Genomic DNA, 17,768 nt, shown 5'->3' with positions numbered 1-17,768 from the left:
ATATGTCCACGAATAACACGTACGGTTTAGCTCACCTTCTTTTACTTTGACACGATCGTCCAAATCTGTGAGTGCATGCGCAGGCCATAATGGAAACAGTAGTTTTAAGAAATAACTTTGGACGGTGATCTATCATTTTGGATTTATGAAGTTATAGGTCAATTTCAGTTTTGAAGATGTGTATTATTAATTTGTTTGCTTTGGTGAAAATATTTGGTACGTGTTACGGTGTTAGCTAGTTAACAAAATGAATATCATGTCATGTGTTAAGAAATGTCGGACGGTGATCTATCATTTGGAATTTATGATCTGTATTTGATTGGTAAATACTTTTTGGCTTTTGCAGATTGAATCGGTTTCTAGTAAAGGTAGCTAGATGGAATATAATTTGGTTGAAGCTAGGAAGTGGTTTACATATGGGCAGTAAAAAGTTAAAACGAAATATCTAGGACTTGCTTACATATATGGTTTACAACCTTCAGTTTATCAAACACGTGGTGGGGTTTTCTAAATTTTTGTTTCTTTTTTCATGCTTAAATGTGTTTTTTTATTGTTTTAATAGTTTATAAAAAATACACCCGTTTTACAGATAATGTTATTTTAGAGAAAATTTATCGTTTCACGAAAAATGTCATTTTATTTTCCAATATGTTTTTATGCTAAATTTTCTAATTTCTTCATAACTCCAAAATTTATTTCATTGAAATTAAACTATTAAACACTTTTAATAAGGTAACATGTATAGTTCAAATTTTTTTGATTTATGTGAAATGTGTCAAAATAATATTCTTTGTGAAATGGAAAGAGTAATATGCATATCCTACTATATTAATTGGGATGTACAAATATGAAACTAACCTTAAAATGTGTAAAAATTACGTTCAATTACCATTTGAAAATTTAATTAAGATTAATTAATTAATTAAATAAATCTAATTAATTAAAAATAAAAAACGTTGACAGATCAAAAATAAAAAATCTAGAAAAGTAAAAAAAAAATCTATTCAAATCAAAACTAATTTGTACTTGAAAAAAAAAATAAAAAGAAAATTAACAGCTAAGTTTTTTAAAGAGAAATACCCTAAAATAGCACTAATCTAAATTTTTATTCCAAAATTAACATACATCCTCAAAAGTTTCAAAAGTAGCATTAGTAAATATTAATATTTTTATCTTAGATAATAAAATTAATTGAAGGAAACAGAGGCCAAATCTCAAACGATGAACCTTAGACTAAATTAGGTATTTTCACCACTTTCTTCTCCGACGATGTGGCTAAAGGTGAAAGCTCCAGATTTCGAGTCTTTTCTCCGACAATAACCCTTTCCGGTAAAATCAACCTCAATAAATCAAAGGTGAGAAGAAACGAAATGAGGAGAATGATGAAGAAGAAACAATTTTCTCTGTGAAGTCAAAAAAATTCTAAAAAGGAGAAGAAATTAATTTTCAGATTTTGAGAAAGAGACAAATTCAGAGGTTGTTGTAGAAACTAGATTGGATTCAAAAAGGAAGAAAAGGAAGAGAGATGGGATTGGGAACGAATATGAGGGAATCATTGAGATGAATAAGGAGAAGAAGGTTGGTGAGCAGAGGAAGAAAGCTCATGAAGTAGCTGATCCGATGGTTTTAAAAGAAGGATTTGGTGATGAGAGTAAGCTTGTTAGAACTGTTTTCGTTGGGAATTTGCCATTTAAGGTTAAGAAAAAGTCATCTTGAGGATATTTAGTAATTTGGGTGTAATTGAATCTGTGAGGATATGTTATGTGCCTATTATCAATGTGAGTTTCTTATAGCTTAAAGATGAGTTATTTAGATTGAGTTTTGTGTTTAATTGTTGATTTTGTTTGTTTTTTTCAATTGATTAGTCAGAAGAGGACAAGGAAAGGAACTATAATGCTGAAACAAAATCGATGAGAAAGTTTAAGGTCTGTGCTTGAAACCATGTATTGTAATTCTGATTTTGAAGTTTAGTGAAGAAAAGTCTAATGTCAATCTGTTTGAAAGAGAGAAGTATGTTAATTCTTCTTTGGCACATAATATGTCTCTGGTAATATACCCTCTTAGCCTTTTTGTTTATGTGTAGATTGATTTATGGTTTTATGTTATATTCAGATTGATGGCAATAATATCCGCGTTGATAGAGCAGGTCCGCCTTGTAAGAAACGGAAAAGTCAGGTTGATGCTCATTTTTATGATTATAATAGGACAGTCTTTATGGGTCATCTCCCTTTTGATGTGAAGGTTAGTTGTTTGTATTAGTCTTAGGACTCTTCTGTTCAATTTTGCAATCATAGAACAGTATCTCAGATTCTCAGTCTTGTTGTATCCAGAAAAGCGTGTGAACTTACAAAAACAGCTCCATGTCCTATTTTTTTGAAGGAAAGGTGGATTTGATGTAGAGAAGATTAAGCAGACACTTAGGTTATCATCTGCTGTGAAATTGCTTAAATCTGTTTGTACAAAGTGATCAATCATCAAATTATAGTCTCAATAGGCACAATATACTTAGCAGAGACAAAGAGCAATGGAAGAGCTAGTATGTCCCATGGTAAAGCAGAGGTTTCCACAACACATGGACGTAATTATGGTTCTGGTCATCAGCATTTTTTGAGATTTCTTAATATTTAGGAAAACTTCCCTAAAATTCAATGATTCTTCCTAAACATTATGAATCCTTCCTAAATTTAAAGAAATGACTTTTTGACCCATTTTCATTTCCTGTTTTACCTTGATGTATCACAGATTACTCGATTTAGTGTGGATATTTGATTATATTTTGTGCACATCATGACATTATATACATATCTATAGGAGTAATGATTTGATTTTGCATTTTTCTAAATTTTTATGAATGTTATCCTGAATTTTAAAGAGTCATTCCTAAATATTACTGAATGTTTCCTAAATTTAAATAAATGTGTTTCTAACCTCTTTTTGATGTATTTCCTTATGTTAAAGATTACTCCATTAGTAATGAGTATTGTGCATATCTTGGTGTTTATGAATATCCAGACTTTTTATGAAAGTCATCATGAAATCTAAAATTTTTATGAAGATCATCCTGAAGTTTAAAGAATCCTTCATGAATTTCATGTAATCATTACTGAATTTTGTGGAATTTATCCTGAAATTTCAAAGAGTCCTTGAAATTAAAGAGAGCCTGTAGTAAACTCAATCATGTTATATTGTTCTTTGATCCATCATCTACAACTATTGTAACCTAGATCCTAGAGTATAATGAATCATAAGCTCATTTGTATGACTATCATCTTGAACACTAACAAGACCACATTTTACCTTAAAGACTCAACCATCTTCAAAATTAGATTAAGGAGTCTCACAACCAGTACTATACGACATAACCTGCAATCAAGTAATAATATTTAGGAAGAAAACCTTAAACTTCAGGATAGCGTTCATAAAATATTTAAGAAGACACAAAATCAAATTATTAATCTTCTATATATAGATAAAATATCAGGATGTGCACAAAATAAAATCAAATATAACTCACCAAGTGGAGTTATATGTAATACATTATGGCAAAATATAAATTAATGGCAAAACATAAATTAAAAGATTCAAAAACTCATTTCTTAAGATTTAGGAAGGTTTTCATGATGTTTAGGAAGATGTTCTTGAAACTTAGGAAGATTTTCCTAAATATCCAGAATTCCCAGAAATGATGATGATCATAATTAGAAGATCATCCCCCGTTGTACTCCGCATCATCAACACTACTAGCCAACTCCATCATCGACGAAGCACAAGCCGAAGACATCGACATCGACATCGACGAAAACGACAAACTTTCGTACATTTACCAACTGCTTTGTTTCCAATGACATTATATCAAACACTTGGTATGCAACAACTTTGATGTCCAAAGAGGAGAGAGTACCACTCAAATACACATTTCAGCTTCCAAATTACATATGATTTTCTATTTTATTCACAGTTCAGATTCCAATACCCAACAATTCAAGCCACCACTCATAATCAGATTTCATTTATTACCAACCAATGCCCAAACAATTCCAATACCCAAATTAACATTGGTTTAGCTCTGAGACCACCACTCATAATCAGACATACATATCGTAGAAGAGTTTCTTCAGGAATCTCAAAGAATGTTCTGGCTGAGAATGGAGTAACAAGGACCTCGCATCTCCGTTACATCGTAAAGACGTGGCTTCTCCGGTCTTTGTTCTCTTCCATCTTCGTTCTTTTTCTTCCATCTTCATTCTTCTTTTGCTTCTTCTTACAATAATCATCACGATGACATTCACTACAAATTTACCCAATTTCTCAATTAAAAGCCATAAAAATCACTTTGAAAATCTCAAAATTTAAGATCGTAATTGATAAATGAAGAAGAAGAACAAGACCGAAGGCTTCACCGTAAGCATTGGAAACTTCACTTAAGCTTTCAAAATCGTAAGTAAAAAGTTATAATTAATTTTAATGATATACAAATTTGTGCTAAATTTGGAATATTTGAATGTGTGTGCTAGTTTTGGAACAAAAACTTAAATATGTGCTATTTTTGTCAATTGCCCTTTTTTAAAAATACAGATAATTATTAATTAAAAAACTTATTTTCTCTTTCTCTAATAAAATTATGGACGAAAATTACTAAATTTAAAAAAAAAATATATATAAACCAATCAGAATTTCAACTAAAATTTTATATCCACAATAAAATTATTTTTAATAACTAGATTTCGAAGATTTTATTAAGATTTCAAATTATGATTTTACTATCATCTTTCTTTTATTTTATTTTATTTTAAAATAACTTTTTAAAAGAAATATAATAATAAATTTTCTTATTATATTATAATTTTTTCTTAAAATGTTGACCCATGCTTAAAGCACGTGATATCTCCTAGTTAACTATTATTTGTGTATCATATTTTAGCGAAGTATATTTGTTTCATCTTAAATAATGTTCTAAACTTTCAGTGCAAAAACTTTTTTTTTTTTTTTTTTTTTTTTTTGTCAAACAAATGCTTTCAATTAGACTGGATCCTCAAAAAGAGGTGTGTTCTTACAACAAGATTTAACATAAGCAAAGCAACATAAGGATAAGAGCTTTATGAGCTTAACAAAGGGATTTTCAACTTGGACAACTTTTACAATATTTGAGAAGTCTATTGGAGCCAAGGTGGATTCGTCTTTAAAGCCAGGCTTCACGAGATCCTCAACCAAAGATTGGTCATAGATGGTTCTAGCGTACAACGCAGTCGAGCTTGTAGAAAGGTGTTCCACGGGGGAACCAGTTGGAGGGCTTTTTGCCAACAGGAAAGGGTTCATGAGCATAGGCACATAGTCCTTCAAACTTTTAGGAACAGACCTCATGATACTAGATGAAGCTACATACGGTTTCACAGAGAATGGGTATCAAACTGTAACAATGCAGGTGGGTCCTCCCTCACATGAAGCTCAACGCCATGGAGGTTAAGGAAATCCACACAAAGCTTGTAATCAGTTTGTCCTTGAGAGTTGACAACAGACCCTAGCTTAAGATCTAGTGGTGATAGGTGGGAAGTGGGGTTAATGGGTATAAGCAGCGGGTTCAAAAACATAGTCGGTTCAGGTTCATAAGTAGAGCTACACATTGCAACCATTCAACCAAAGCTAATAAAACGGCCTCGACACATAGGACTATCAAACCATTCTAAAGACGCCAATGTTCTGTTACCGAGGAAACCTCGACTTGACCAAACAGAAATAGTAGGTGCTAAAGAGGGTGAGCTTGATAGAGACTTATCGACATTGGATCTGGGAGGGTTTATACTTGGTTCAAGGTCAGGGGAAGGGTCAGCAGCTTGATACGCAACATAGCAGATAATAATCGAGACTCCACAAAGCTGCAACCTTAAACTTATATCCGGTGACAAGTAAAGTACAATATCCAAACGGTTTTGAGGATTGATTAAGCTAGTATTCTCTTAAGACAGTGTTCCTATGACCGAATGGGAGACCTTTCTCTCCATTATCAAGCAAACACGATTCTGAGAGAAACTTAGCAGAACAGTTGAGAATTCAGACCTGGATATGGGTCACAGAGGGGTTAATGGGCCACAAAGATAATCGAGGCCCATCCTATTACACCCTAGGGTTGATGCATTTGGGAGATGAGAGCAAGAGTCGCCGTCGTTTTGTCAGATCGGAGTGGCGTGCGGCGATGAGACACCTTGTTGGACCATCCGCCAGCTTATGCGATCGCCGTGTGCCGTCAGCGTTCCCACTGGAAAAGACACATCTGATGGTCCAAGAGAAACTCTTGCCATCAACGAAATCCAGAGGAAAGGAGACAATGGTGGTAACGATGCTAGTCCAGATCTAGAGCCAAATGATGTGGTGGTGAAGTCTTGCTCAGATGTATGAGATAAGGACCAGCTGGACAGTTTTGAAGCTTCTGTTGTAGGGTTCACAAGCGGATATGCATCCGAGATCTGGTCCAGATCGGAGCTTGTAGAGTAACGATTAACTCTTCCTTCGGTAAAGTAACCCTTAGAAAATAAAACTTCTTGGAGAGTTTCTCTTGGATTTTTAGGGGGAGAAAGATTAGAGATAGAATCAGAGGACAGAGAAAAGCTTAGGTAAGTAGCAGAAGGGTTAAGCAGGTTTGTCACCTCCCGACACCAGTGAACAGAGGTCTCATCGGCGCCGGAAGGCATGATTGATAAGAGGGTCTCGATTCCCGTGCCTGGAAGCTTTTTCACTCTCTCTTTCAAATATTATTCAGTGCAAAAACTATTACTCCTCCGTTATCCTTAAATAAAATTTGAACTCTTACATTGTTGATTTGATCACCAATACAAAAATAGGGCTATGAATCACTTATGATAGGGTAATCCATAACTTCTTTTAGAGTGTTTCGTTCAATCTCAACGTAAGTGTATACCCCTCGGAATTCTGCTGTTCTGTTCAATTTGGTTCCCTTCTTAATTTGGTTAGTCTCCATTTCAAAATGTTACCAAAATTAATAGACATAAAATTGGTTCGGTTCTATTATCGGTTAATTTTGATTTTGAATTTTTTTAACAAAAATTAACCAATTTATTTTTTAAAACCAATTTTTCAGTTATTTTTGAATAATTCCGTTTTTTCGGTAACATTAGGATCATTCGATTTGGTTTGGTTATTGACAAAAATTGGTTTCAATTTAGAAAAACCGGTTTAAATGTTGTATAATCCGGTTATTCAAATAAAAAAAACAAAATATTTTGGTTAACCGAGAACCGAATTGAGTCTATAACCGAAAATACAGTAAATTTTACATTTTGCCGATCTGTTAAAGACCTATAACCGAAACTAAACCAAACAACCATAATTTGTCAACCCATACATAAAAAATAAATTAAAACACATATACATAGATAGAAGACACGAATATCCTACTATATTAATTGAGAAGTACAAATATGAAACTAACCTTAAAATGTGTAAAAAATTACATTCAATTACCATTAGAAAAACTTAATTAAAATTAATTAAGTAAATATAATTAATTAAAAAACAAAAATTGGAGACACATAAAATAAAATAAATTTTAGAAAAGTAAAAAAAAAATCTATTAGAATCAAAACTAATTTGCACTATAAAGAAAAAAAATTAACTGCTAAGATTTTAAAAATCTAATCGAATAAAATCTATATAACTACAAATTTTATCAAAAAACTTTTCGGTATGGGTTAAATTTTTTTATCAAAAATCAAATATAATAAAATATATAACAGTTTCGTTTAACGGCTTAGATTTTAAAAATTAATAAATAAAAAATAAAAGATATAGATATAGTATCTTATCTATTTAAAAAAAGTTATATTTTTTTTTAGTCACCGTTCTTTAGGAAAATAAAACTAAGTTGAGATTTGAATATATTTAATGTTTGAAGGTGCTTATTACAGACAAGTAAGGGAAGCCACGGAAAAAAACAATGACTGTTGTTTTTTAAGAGGTTTTTCAGAACCTTCACTAGCTATATTTAGTTGCTCTTTTTACATCTTAGTTATATCTTTTTGCTTACTTCACAACTATATTAAGGATTGCGTTTAATTGACAAAGGTTTAAACAATTTTATTCATTACATGCAAATATTTTATTGACAGGTTTTCAATAAACATATTTAAAATACAAAATTTTAAAATAAACGAACTGAATTTTTAATCACAAATCTTTATAAATAACATAATAACAAAATAAATTATTTAAAATTTTCATCAAAAAAAAATTCAACCCGCGATTTTCCGCGGGTTAGAACCTCGTAATAGTGTAACACAGACGACTGAAATCAAAATCTTGATTTTCAATGATTTTAAGTTGACTTTCTCGCGTTGAATTCAGATTCTATACTGTATCTGTTAAATCTTACCTAGAGAGATGGAATCTTTATTAGAAGTAAATAGAAAATAAAAATCATTTAAGACGTATTCAAATCCAAATTTGTTAGAAAACCAATTCAAATTGACCAGCAAACTAACTTTCTATAGAAATGTACTAAACATTTTTATAAATAGAACCTAGCGATTCATCAGAAGGCAAACGAACAAAACAAAAGAAAAGATTGTTTTCAAAAGAAAAAGAAAATGGCAAAATGGATTGTGATAATGGTGATAATGTTGGTGATGATTGCTGCGATAGGAGGAGAAGCAAGACATATTCATAAACATAGACATGGAAGGACTTGGATAGGTTGCTTTCCGTATTGTTCTCGCAATTGCACTGATTTTGATGGAAATTGCTTTGAAAATTGCAAGATCAAATGTGGTGGTCCTACCCCTCCAAAAACCAGTTCAAGGTACACTTTGTTTTCATTACTTCTTTTATAATTTACTGATACATATGATCGTTTAACAAACTAGACACGCACCATACAATCATCTTTGCAACGTGGTAACAGATTTTGCATGTTTGGTTGGCATGATAGACTAACTTCAAAAGACAAAAGGCTTAAATCTTTTGTTGAACCTTTAGAACTAAACCGTTCCATGTTATGACATTTATAGTTAACATGTGGATTTTTGATCCAAACTAACACTCCTTTTTGTCACACTTATGTCTTGAATTTGAAATTTCATACATAAATAGTAAAAGTTTTGCTTTGTTCTAAGTTTCAAGTATTTTGTACATGGTCAGGAATTCACATGGGAAGAATAATACGTACAATGAGGAAACTGAGGTTCGAGGAAAGAGAAATTGATCAAAGGAGACTCATGCAGTAGAGACCAATACTTATACTCATATCACTATATTTTACTACATCACCTGTGTTCCTTTACTAAGAAGTGTTGTTGTTTCGTGGGAATTCAATAAAAAGACCATTCAAATATAGAGGCTTGCTTTTCATAAACAATATCATTTCCAATCAAAACCTATATTTAAAAAATTATATGCGTTATTAAGACTACCTATATATTGGTCAAAGTGTCAAAAAAGAAAATGTAATCGTTAAAGATGTGTTTGAATAATAATACTTTACCTTTCGTTACAGGAGTAATTACAAGTTTCTGAAATGAAAGAGAACCTTTCGTTATGGTTTACTTATGAAGACAGATGAAAATGTTGATTAGTATACCTTTACTTCTTTAGGTTCTGCAATACCTATACTTTTACGCAAGCTTAATGGCAGCATCTATCTTCGGTTTCGCTGCTTTTGAAGCTTTGAGAGAACACGGACGACGTTCCCCTGAGCTTCGTCAGAGGATGATTTACCCGATAACGATTTACGAAGAGTCTCCTCTGTTTGAATTTTGATCGAACCAAACGGTTAACCGGCTTTTTCTACTTTCAAGAACCATTCTCAACCGAATTCAATTGAATTTCACGAAATTTTACCAAATTCTTTTACATTCCCTGCACCAACCGGCCAAACCAAACATAGTTATTCTACAAAAATTTAAATTAATCGAATCAATAACCGAACTGATTTAAACCAAATTTTATTCGGTGACTCTTTAACTGAAAAAACCGGATTCCCGGTTCGGTTCGAAGTCGCAAAAACAAGAACCCTAAAAAAAGACCAAAGAACTTAAAACTCTCTCTGTTATAAATAATCTTCTCTCGAAACCCTTTCTTCTCTTCTTCCATTCTTTAGCTGTCATAAACCCTAAAAAATCCTATCTTTTTCACACTTTTCAACCTCGATTCTTAGCTCTGGAGTTCTGGGGTAAGAATCTTCTCTCTTTTGAGTCGTTTAATCAGTGATTTGTGTGAGTGCATGCGCAGAACCATAATGGAAACAGTAGTTTTAAGAAATAACTTTGGACGGTGATCTATCATTTTGGATTTATGATAGGTCCACTCAGTGCCTGTCCGGTATTACTGAGTGCCCTACGCACAATCCGGTTTAGAGGCCTTAAAATAATTTTGTTTTCACCCTTTATATTAAAAAGAAAAAAACTATGGACCTTTTTTTATTAGATTCACACTAAAAGTTTAAAACTTTTGATCCAATTCATACTAAAATCTGATTTTTCAAGCAAAAATCTATTTATTTTCTATAAAATTGAACATTTTTCTATAGATTTACCGATAAAACTTAAAAAAAAGCCTTAATTACTAAAGAAAAAAAGAAAAAAAATTTGGGGCTCTAAACCTTCGCTTGGGTTGCTTCCCTGCTTGGGTTGCTTCCCTCCCGGCCGGTTCTGGGTCCACCAGGGAAACCAGCGTTACAAATTTAATGATATTTAACTAATTTCAACATGTCTTTTTTATAACTATTTACTATATAACTATATTTTATAGTATTTTAAATTTTTTAATTTTACATATTTGTAATATTTTAAAATTTTGTTAAGTTTCTATATATTAATTATACTATTTAAATAAATGTGAAATCAAAATTTTTCTTAGTTAAGAATAAAATCTCACAGGTTTTGGAAAATAAATTGGCAATCAAATTGTTGTTTTCTTTCTTTGCAAAGGATTAAAGGTGTATTCAACTTGACATTTTAACTGATTTGTGAAAAATTTACAAATTCTATCTTATTTAATCATGGATTTTAAAATTTTCATTAAAATCCACAGTTATTGAATTGATAATTTAAAAATCTACTTTAAAATCCACTGTTATATAAAACAGTTTATGAATTTGGATTTTAATAAGTTTTAGGGATTCTAGAGGATTTGAGAAGATTTGTTTAATTAAAAATACAGAAATCTAAATCTCATAATTTTAGGTGGGATTTGAAAGAATTTTACCATAAATCATATCAACTTCCCTAAAATCTATCAAAATTTCAAATTTCCTAGATATCATTAAAATTCTCTAAGGACATGATCAAATTTCCTAAATATCATTAAATCATAGAACCTAAGATAAATTTCCTAAATATCATTAAATCATGGTTTCAATACACCCCGTAAGAGATTGAATATCTTCAAAACACAATAGAAGATGTGGTTAAATATATCTTAGATTCTTTTTCCATATTTATTTTGCTGTAATTTTTTTTAGTTGGAATGGAATGTAAAATATTTTAGAAACAAAATCTGAAATAATTCTATTTTTGGAATTTTTTTAGAGATTAACTTTGTAAATAAGTACAAATAAAATGATAGAATCCAAAATGTACTTCAAAAATGTATATATAGATTTGTTAAATCTTACCTTGAGAGATGAAATCTTTATTTGAAGTAAGTAGAAAATAAAAATCATTTAAGATGTATTCAAATCCAAATTTGTTAGAAAACCAATTCAAATTGACCAGCAAACTAACTTTCTATCGAAATGTACTAAACATTTTATAAATAGAACCTAACGATTCATCAGAAGGCAAACGAACAAAACAAAAGAAAAGATTGTTTTCAAAAGAAAAAGAAAATGGCAAAATGGAATGTGATAATGGTGATAATGTTGGTGATGATTGCTGCGATAGGAGGAGAAGCAAGACATATTCATAAACATAGACATGGAAGGACTTGGATAGGTTGCTTTCGGTATTGTTCTCGCAATTGCACTGATTTTGATGGAAATTGCTTTGAAAATTGCAAGATCAAATGTGGTGGTCCTACCCCTCCAAAAACCAGTTCAAGGTACACTTTGTTTTCATTACTTCTTTTATAATTTACTGATACATATGATCGCTTTAACAAACTAGACACGCACCATACAATCATCTTTGCAACGTGGTAACAGATTTTGCATGTTTGGTTGGCATGATAGACTAACTTCAAAAGGCTTAAATCTTTTGTTGAACCTTTAGAACTAATTCCATGTTATGACATTTATAGACTATAGTTAACATGTGGATTCTTGATCCAAATTAACACTCCTGTTTGTTACACTTATGTCTTGAATTTGAAATTTCATACATAAATAGTAAAAGTTTGCTTTGTTCTAAGTTTCAAGTATTTTGTACATGGTCAGGAATTCACATGGGAAGAATAATACGTACAATGAGGAAACTGAGGTTCGAGGAAAGAGAAATTGATCAAAGGAGACTCATGCAGTAGATACCAATACTTATACTCATATCACTATATTTTACTACATCACTTGTGTTCCTTTACTAAGAAGTGTTGTTGTTTCGTGGAAGTTCAATAAAAAGACCATTCAAACATAGAGGCTTGCTTTTCATAAACAATATCATTTCCAATCAAAACCTATATATAAAAAAAATTATATGCGTTATTAAGACTACCTATATAGGATTTAATTTTTGTGTGCCCCTATTTCAAAAATTCTTTTCTATATTATCCTCTTTAATTCTACATACCCCTGTACTTTCACAATAATTCTAATTCTCAATTTTGCCCCTTTTATTTTTGTATTATTTAAATAAACTAGAGATAATTGGATATATTAAAAAACAAAAACAAAAAACAAACCAATCACAACTCATCTATTTCTCCAATTCAAAATCATTCGACCCACAACCCACAAAAGACAAAACTTCCACCATTGAAGCTCTATTGAAGCTTGATCCTTTTATGTTTATTGGGTAAATCTTGTTAATTCTCTTTTGTTCAAGTCTATTAGAGTCAAATTATGTTTATAATTTATGTAGCTAGTGGTTGAATCGAACTAGATAGAAATTAGGTTTTCTCGTTTCTGTAGATATAGGTACAACAGATATTAACTGGTACAACTGGGACAACTGAAAAAAGCAAGAACTGGTACTATGGATTTCAAGAGAAGATGTTCGTCACACTCTTTTGATGAAAGCACTTATTGAGCAGGTTACTTATTCTGTATTGGTCGATTAAATATGCAGAAAGGTGATGGTAGTTGTAGGGATGAAGATGAAGTTTACCTATATTCCAGTTCCAGTGAATCCTAAAAAACCAATATATATCTTTGATGATGATGATCTTTTGTGTTATCTAGAATGGAATCAAACTGAATTTATTGTAGTGCATATGGAGCTGGATAAAGATGACGAACAAAATCAAGGGTGTGAACAAAATCGAGTTGGTGGAGCTTGTGAAGTTGGTAAAGTTGCAGGAATTTGTAAAATTGGTGAATATGGTGCAAGTAATGCGGAGGAGTTGATTTCAAATGCAAAAACTTGTATTTGTTATGATATCATAACAATTTTCCTTGATTAGTTTCTATGTAAGTGATGTTCGTAACAGTTTTTGTTTTGTATTTGGTTATAAGACTCGATTGTTCTGTTTTTGGTTGCAAGATTGATTTTTGCAGTTACGGTACAACTAACTGTAATATGTACAACTAGGGTACACCTACGTTTAATTTAAAACTCGACAATTTTCATACTCGTGGTACAACTACGGTACAACTATGAACTTTATAAGTACTACAATTTAAAATTCAACTAAATCCATCTATTTCTATGTTAATGAATATAAACATACACAAAACAACTATAGAGCAAATATTATGATCACTTTGACCATGTAAATTTTATGGTCACTTTGATGGTCCTACATAGAGCAAATATTCCTAATACTTTGATGGTCACTTTGCTATTTTTCATCCAAGTAATTATGTTAAAACATGTAAATCATTTATTTTAGACATATTATCTTATGAAATTGTATAAAATGTATTATAATTACCTAATATGAAAAGTACAACTATAAAAATTTAATTTATTATAAGGTACTACTAGTAATAAGATAAAAGTAGTAATGTACAACTATGTTCATGCTTGTACAACTATAGGTTTGAAGTACAATTACATGAAAAATTTGGCAAAATTTTATTATTTTTCAAAACATGTGTTAAATGAGATTCATTTTATTATTTTTTTCACTTACCATTTAAAACATGCGGTAAATGAGTTAAATGAGATTCATTTTCATCCATATTTAATTTATTAATTTCATTTTAATTCATTTTTTACACAATTTTTTTTAATCCATTCAAAATTTATTTTTAATACACATTTTAAATAAATTTCGATAACTCATTTTTATTAAATGGTCTTAGTTGTACCTAAAATATCCCAGTTGTATCTAAAATATCTTAGTTGTACCTAAAAATCTCAGTACCAAAAACATCTAAATAGCATCCAAACATCTAAACTAACGTCAACAAAAAAAAGTACCAACATTAATCCATTACAAAAAAATACCAACAGTAATCTATCACGAGTTGCACACACAACTATGATTTACTTTGCAGGTTCACCTTTCTTCTTTCCCCTCTTTTCCTTTGTATACAGACTCTTAAGGTATTTTGAAGGTTGGCATGTTCTTCATTTTCTTAGTACAAGTCTTCAGCTTCACCAATGTTCATCCACCGCTTATATTTTTAGTTTCCATCTCATCAGTTTTTTCGCATGTTTCTGCTTCATCTTTTTCACTAGCCACCTCATAATTTCCTACTACTGCATTTGCTGAAGCTTCATCAGCCTCTTCTCTAGTTGCTGCTTCATCTTCTTCACCAGCCACCTTGTGATGACTAGTTGTACCCATAGTTGTATCCATTGTTGTACAAGAAAACTTATTTGTACCAAAACAAAAAGGTCTCTGTTCCGCTCCTACACAAAAACCAACCAAAATTTCATTCTGGAGGATTGTTCTTCCTCCTTTTTTGACAATTTATACTGTTTCTCGTTTTGGGTGGTATTGATATAGGTGGGATTAACAAAAGAAACACAGAATTTTTAGAGATTTTGACTTTAATTTTGAATTTAAATCATAGTTTACAAACCCTAATTTTAGATGAGATTTTAGAGATTTACCTTTGAAAGAGAGAAGAAAATGGAGAAATATATCAAATTTGATTAAGATTGTGAGAGAACATATGAGATTTTGACCAGAGAAGAAAGGAGAGATTGTTCAAAAAAAATTTGGTTCACCGGAGAAGAAAGAAAGAATCGAGAGAAAGAAAATTAAAAGATAAAGTTTAGATCCGATTTTAATGGGTAACGGGTGGATAACAAGTGGATAACCCGAATTAAACTGGTTGGGTCAGTAATTAAAGAAATTTCTACAAGTTTTATGGTCTTTCACCAATTTTTTTTCATTAAAATAAAATAGAAAATAAATAAGTTATTATAGGAGGGGAAGGAGAAAAGAATTTTTGAGATAAATGCACACCGGAATTAAATCCTACCTATATATTGGTCAAAGTGTCAAAAATGAAAATGTAATCGTTAAAGATGTGTTTGAATAATAATACTTTATCTTTTCAAAGATCATTTTTGTCTTTATGCATTAGTTGTACTCTTGTAGACTTGTAGTGAGAAATATCTTTATGGGGGATCTCTGTGGATATAAATCCTTGGTCATATTATTCTTTAGGCTCTCAAGAGACTTTGAAACTCAGCTCATCTGTATTCAATATATGGTCCCTCTCCATCCGCAGCTATACCTTTCAATCTAGTTATTAAGAGTCTATCATTAAGGTCCTTGGGATCTTTTGCGCCAAATCGAAACCCTACTCGAGACAGATTGATCAATTGAGGTCTCCAAGTTGATATTATATGTCTCTTATAGCGCTCGCACAACTAATGACACAACCACATCTTTCAACAGCATATTATCTCAGACTGTATAGTGCTATGTTACTGCTCCTTTCTCTCCACAAACAAGTCCGACTTGCAAGCCATTGACTGTATCTATCAGCCGTGTTTACGCAAACCTTAACGTCATCTCCTAATCTTTTCATGGCACGTTATAGTCTATGAGATCAAGCGCGAACACAATAGCAGAAATCACACTCCCTTACAGTACAGAGAGACTTGCCACTCGGATCCTAAAACTAGTGGACCAAAATGTGAAGAGCAAAGCTAGCTCCTTTAGTGGTTAAAACCAACTCTCTTACTTCGGGCTTATTCTAACTTCTTGGTTCTGCACATCTGTATCCTCCAACACAACAGCTTCCACCTAAAAATGATATCTTTTACTATACTAGCTGTTCAATCTAGAACCTATATAGTTCAGTTTGGTTTTTGTTTCTGTATGAAATCCATAAGCTCCAATCCATCTCAATTCTAACCCCAGATGTAATACTCATTTCCAGGCACCACCACACATTGAAACAAACAACCATAGATTATATATATCTAAATTTGTATTCGAAACGGATACATAAACACAAATCCCCAAGACTCAATAACACAAGGATCAAACAGTATACATCTCAAAACCACATGAGAAACAAAGCCATGGGCACAAGTGGAAGAAGCTGTTGCGTGTTACCAGATAAAGCTCGAGACTTTGTTCCAAAGTTTACAACTTTATTCTCTGCAAAAGTCACCCACAAAGAAACAGAGCAAAACCCATCAATAAACAGAGAGAGAAATCTCACTCACATTGGCAAAGTCAGAATTAGTTCAAGACTTAACTGCATTCTTTAGGATGACAGAGACATCTTAGAGCAACACCACAGTTACCATCTGGTCTCTCACAAGCGATGCATAAATCAGGTATGCGACCTTCGACTTCCATAGAAACCCTAGCTCTCAATTTCAGTTCCTCTGTTCCGGAGACATGGGAGAGACCAGTTGAGGTTTTGAAGTAGAGTTCTCCAGATCTGCAGGTTATGAGACTAGATGGGTTTGGGATTGGAGTGTTACCACAGTAGTATATTCCTTCTTCTTGTCGTTGTTGTGTGGAAGGTGAGAAATTTAGAAAGAAGAGAAGAAGAACAAGGAGGAGGATTTTGCTGAGGATTTCTTGCATCTCTGTTTCTCTCTGCTTCGCACAGTAATTTTTACACTGAGAGTGATTTTTTGGTAATCCAACCAAACAAAAGTTACATACATAAAGTTCTTAAGGCTATTTCCCTGAAAGAAATTTTTTTTTTCCTCCGAAAAAGAAAAATATTATTTCACATTTGAAGTTTACCGTTCATCATTCTATGTATTTCGGAATCAAAGGTTTTTTTTTAAAAATGTTTTATGTTATTATTTTGTGTTTTATACAAAACTATCAATAAAAAGGCTATTTCTCAAATTCATTAAAATTTTTAATTTTAAAATGGTAACATGAAGTTGAAAATAAGAGGGGTATTGAACTTGATATTTTAATTTTTTTTTAAATTATTCTTAAAATCACTTGTTTTTGAATTGATGATCTTAAAAAATATTTTAAATCCTATGTTATTTTATGTTGTAAATTATTTAAAAATCATCCAAAGTTTTCTAATAAAATCTCATAGAATCAGATTTCATGTTTTCTTTAAATATAAAAACTCTAAAACACAATAAAAACTCCTAATATCTCACTTAAATCTTTCAAAATTTTAAAATATTAAAATCTTACCAAAATTTTAAAATATCAAATTTAATACCCTGTCTAAATTACGAAAGATACATAAACAATAAAAAATCACTAGGTAACAA

At 31.4% G+C, this 17,768-nt stretch overlaps 4 protein-coding genes and 1 pseudogene across 4 annotated transcripts; 3 read left to right on the top strand and 2 right to left on the bottom strand.

Annotated features, from left to right (window-relative positions):
* Positions 1–273: 273 nt before the first annotated feature.
* On the top strand, positions 274–2,342 carry LOC147945815 (uncharacterized; annotated as a pseudogene).
* A 3,825-nt stretch (positions 2,343–6,167) lies between these two features.
* LOC147945814 (uncharacterized) lies at positions 6,168–6,686 on the bottom strand. Its single transcript, XM_087509376.1, has one exon. The coding sequence runs from the start codon at positions 6,684–6,686 to the stop codon at positions 6,168–6,170; it is 519 nt and encodes a 172-aa protein (XP_087365502.1).
* Positions 6,687–8,557: 1,871 nt separating this feature from the next.
* Positions 8,558–9,340, top strand: LOC109132672 (uncharacterized). Its single transcript, XM_019244621.2, has 2 exons — positions 8,558–8,809; positions 9,148–9,340. Exons 1-2 carry the CDS (start codon positions 8,598–8,600, stop codon positions 9,209–9,211), a joined length of 276 nt encoding a protein of 91 aa, XP_019100166.2. The 5' UTR covers positions 8,558–8,597; the 3' UTR covers positions 9,212–9,340.
* A 2,453-nt stretch (positions 9,341–11,793) lies between these two features.
* LOC147945813 (uncharacterized) lies at positions 11,794–12,572 on the top strand. Its single transcript, XM_087509081.1, has 2 exons — positions 11,794–12,045; positions 12,380–12,572. The coding sequence occupies exons 1-2, from the start codon at positions 11,834–11,836 to the stop codon at positions 12,441–12,443; spliced, it is 276 nt and encodes a 91-aa protein (XP_087365207.1). The 5' UTR covers positions 11,794–11,833; the 3' UTR covers positions 12,444–12,572.
* Positions 12,573–16,457: 3,885 nt separating this feature from the next.
* On the bottom strand, positions 16,458–17,173 carry LOC147945812 (uncharacterized). Its single transcript, XM_087510219.1, has 2 exons — positions 16,770–17,173; positions 16,458–16,668 (listed from the first exon to the last, which is right to left on the bottom strand). The coding sequence occupies exons 1-2, from the start codon at positions 17,104–17,106 to the stop codon at positions 16,565–16,567; spliced, it is 441 nt and encodes a 146-aa protein (XP_087366345.1). The 5' UTR covers positions 17,107–17,173; the 3' UTR covers positions 16,458–16,564.
* Between the last annotated feature and the right edge of the window lie 595 nt (positions 17,174–17,768).

Source organism: Camelina sativa, chromosome 4 (genome assembly GCF_030686135.1).
Source record: "Camelina sativa cultivar CO46 ecotype springtype chromosome 4, ASM3068613v1".
Classification (NCBI taxonomy): domain Eukaryota; kingdom Viridiplantae; phylum Streptophyta; class Magnoliopsida; order Brassicales; family Brassicaceae; genus Camelina; species Camelina sativa.
Note: the sequence above shows the minus strand (reverse complement) of the source record. Positions and strands in the feature narration are given on the sequence as shown.

Coding starts and splice junctions, on each gene's coding strand:
- LOC147945814 (XM_087509376.1), bottom strand. CDS start 6,686: ATGCCTTCCGGCGCCGATGAGACCTCTGTTCACTGGTGTCGGGAGGTG.
- LOC109132672 (XM_019244621.2), top strand. CDS start 8,598: ATGGCAAAATGGATTGTGATAATGGTGATAATGTTGGTGATGATTGCT. Junction 8,810..9,147: donor CCTCCAAAAACCAGTTCAAG/GTACACTTTGTT, acceptor GTACATGGTCAG/GAATTCACATGGGAAGAATA.
- LOC147945813 (XM_087509081.1), top strand. CDS start 11,834: ATGGCAAAATGGAATGTGATAATGGTGATAATGTTGGTGATGATTGCT. Junction 12,046..12,379: donor CCTCCAAAAACCAGTTCAAG/GTACACTTTGTT, acceptor GTACATGGTCAG/GAATTCACATGGGAAGAATA.
- LOC147945812 (XM_087510219.1), bottom strand. CDS start 17,106: ATGCAAGAAATCCTCAGCAAAATCCTCCTCCTTGTTCTTCTTCTCTTC. Junction 16,669..16,769: donor CTGTCATCCTAAAGAATGCA/GTTAAGTCTTGA, acceptor TGACTTTTGCAG/AGAATAAAGTTGTAAACTTT.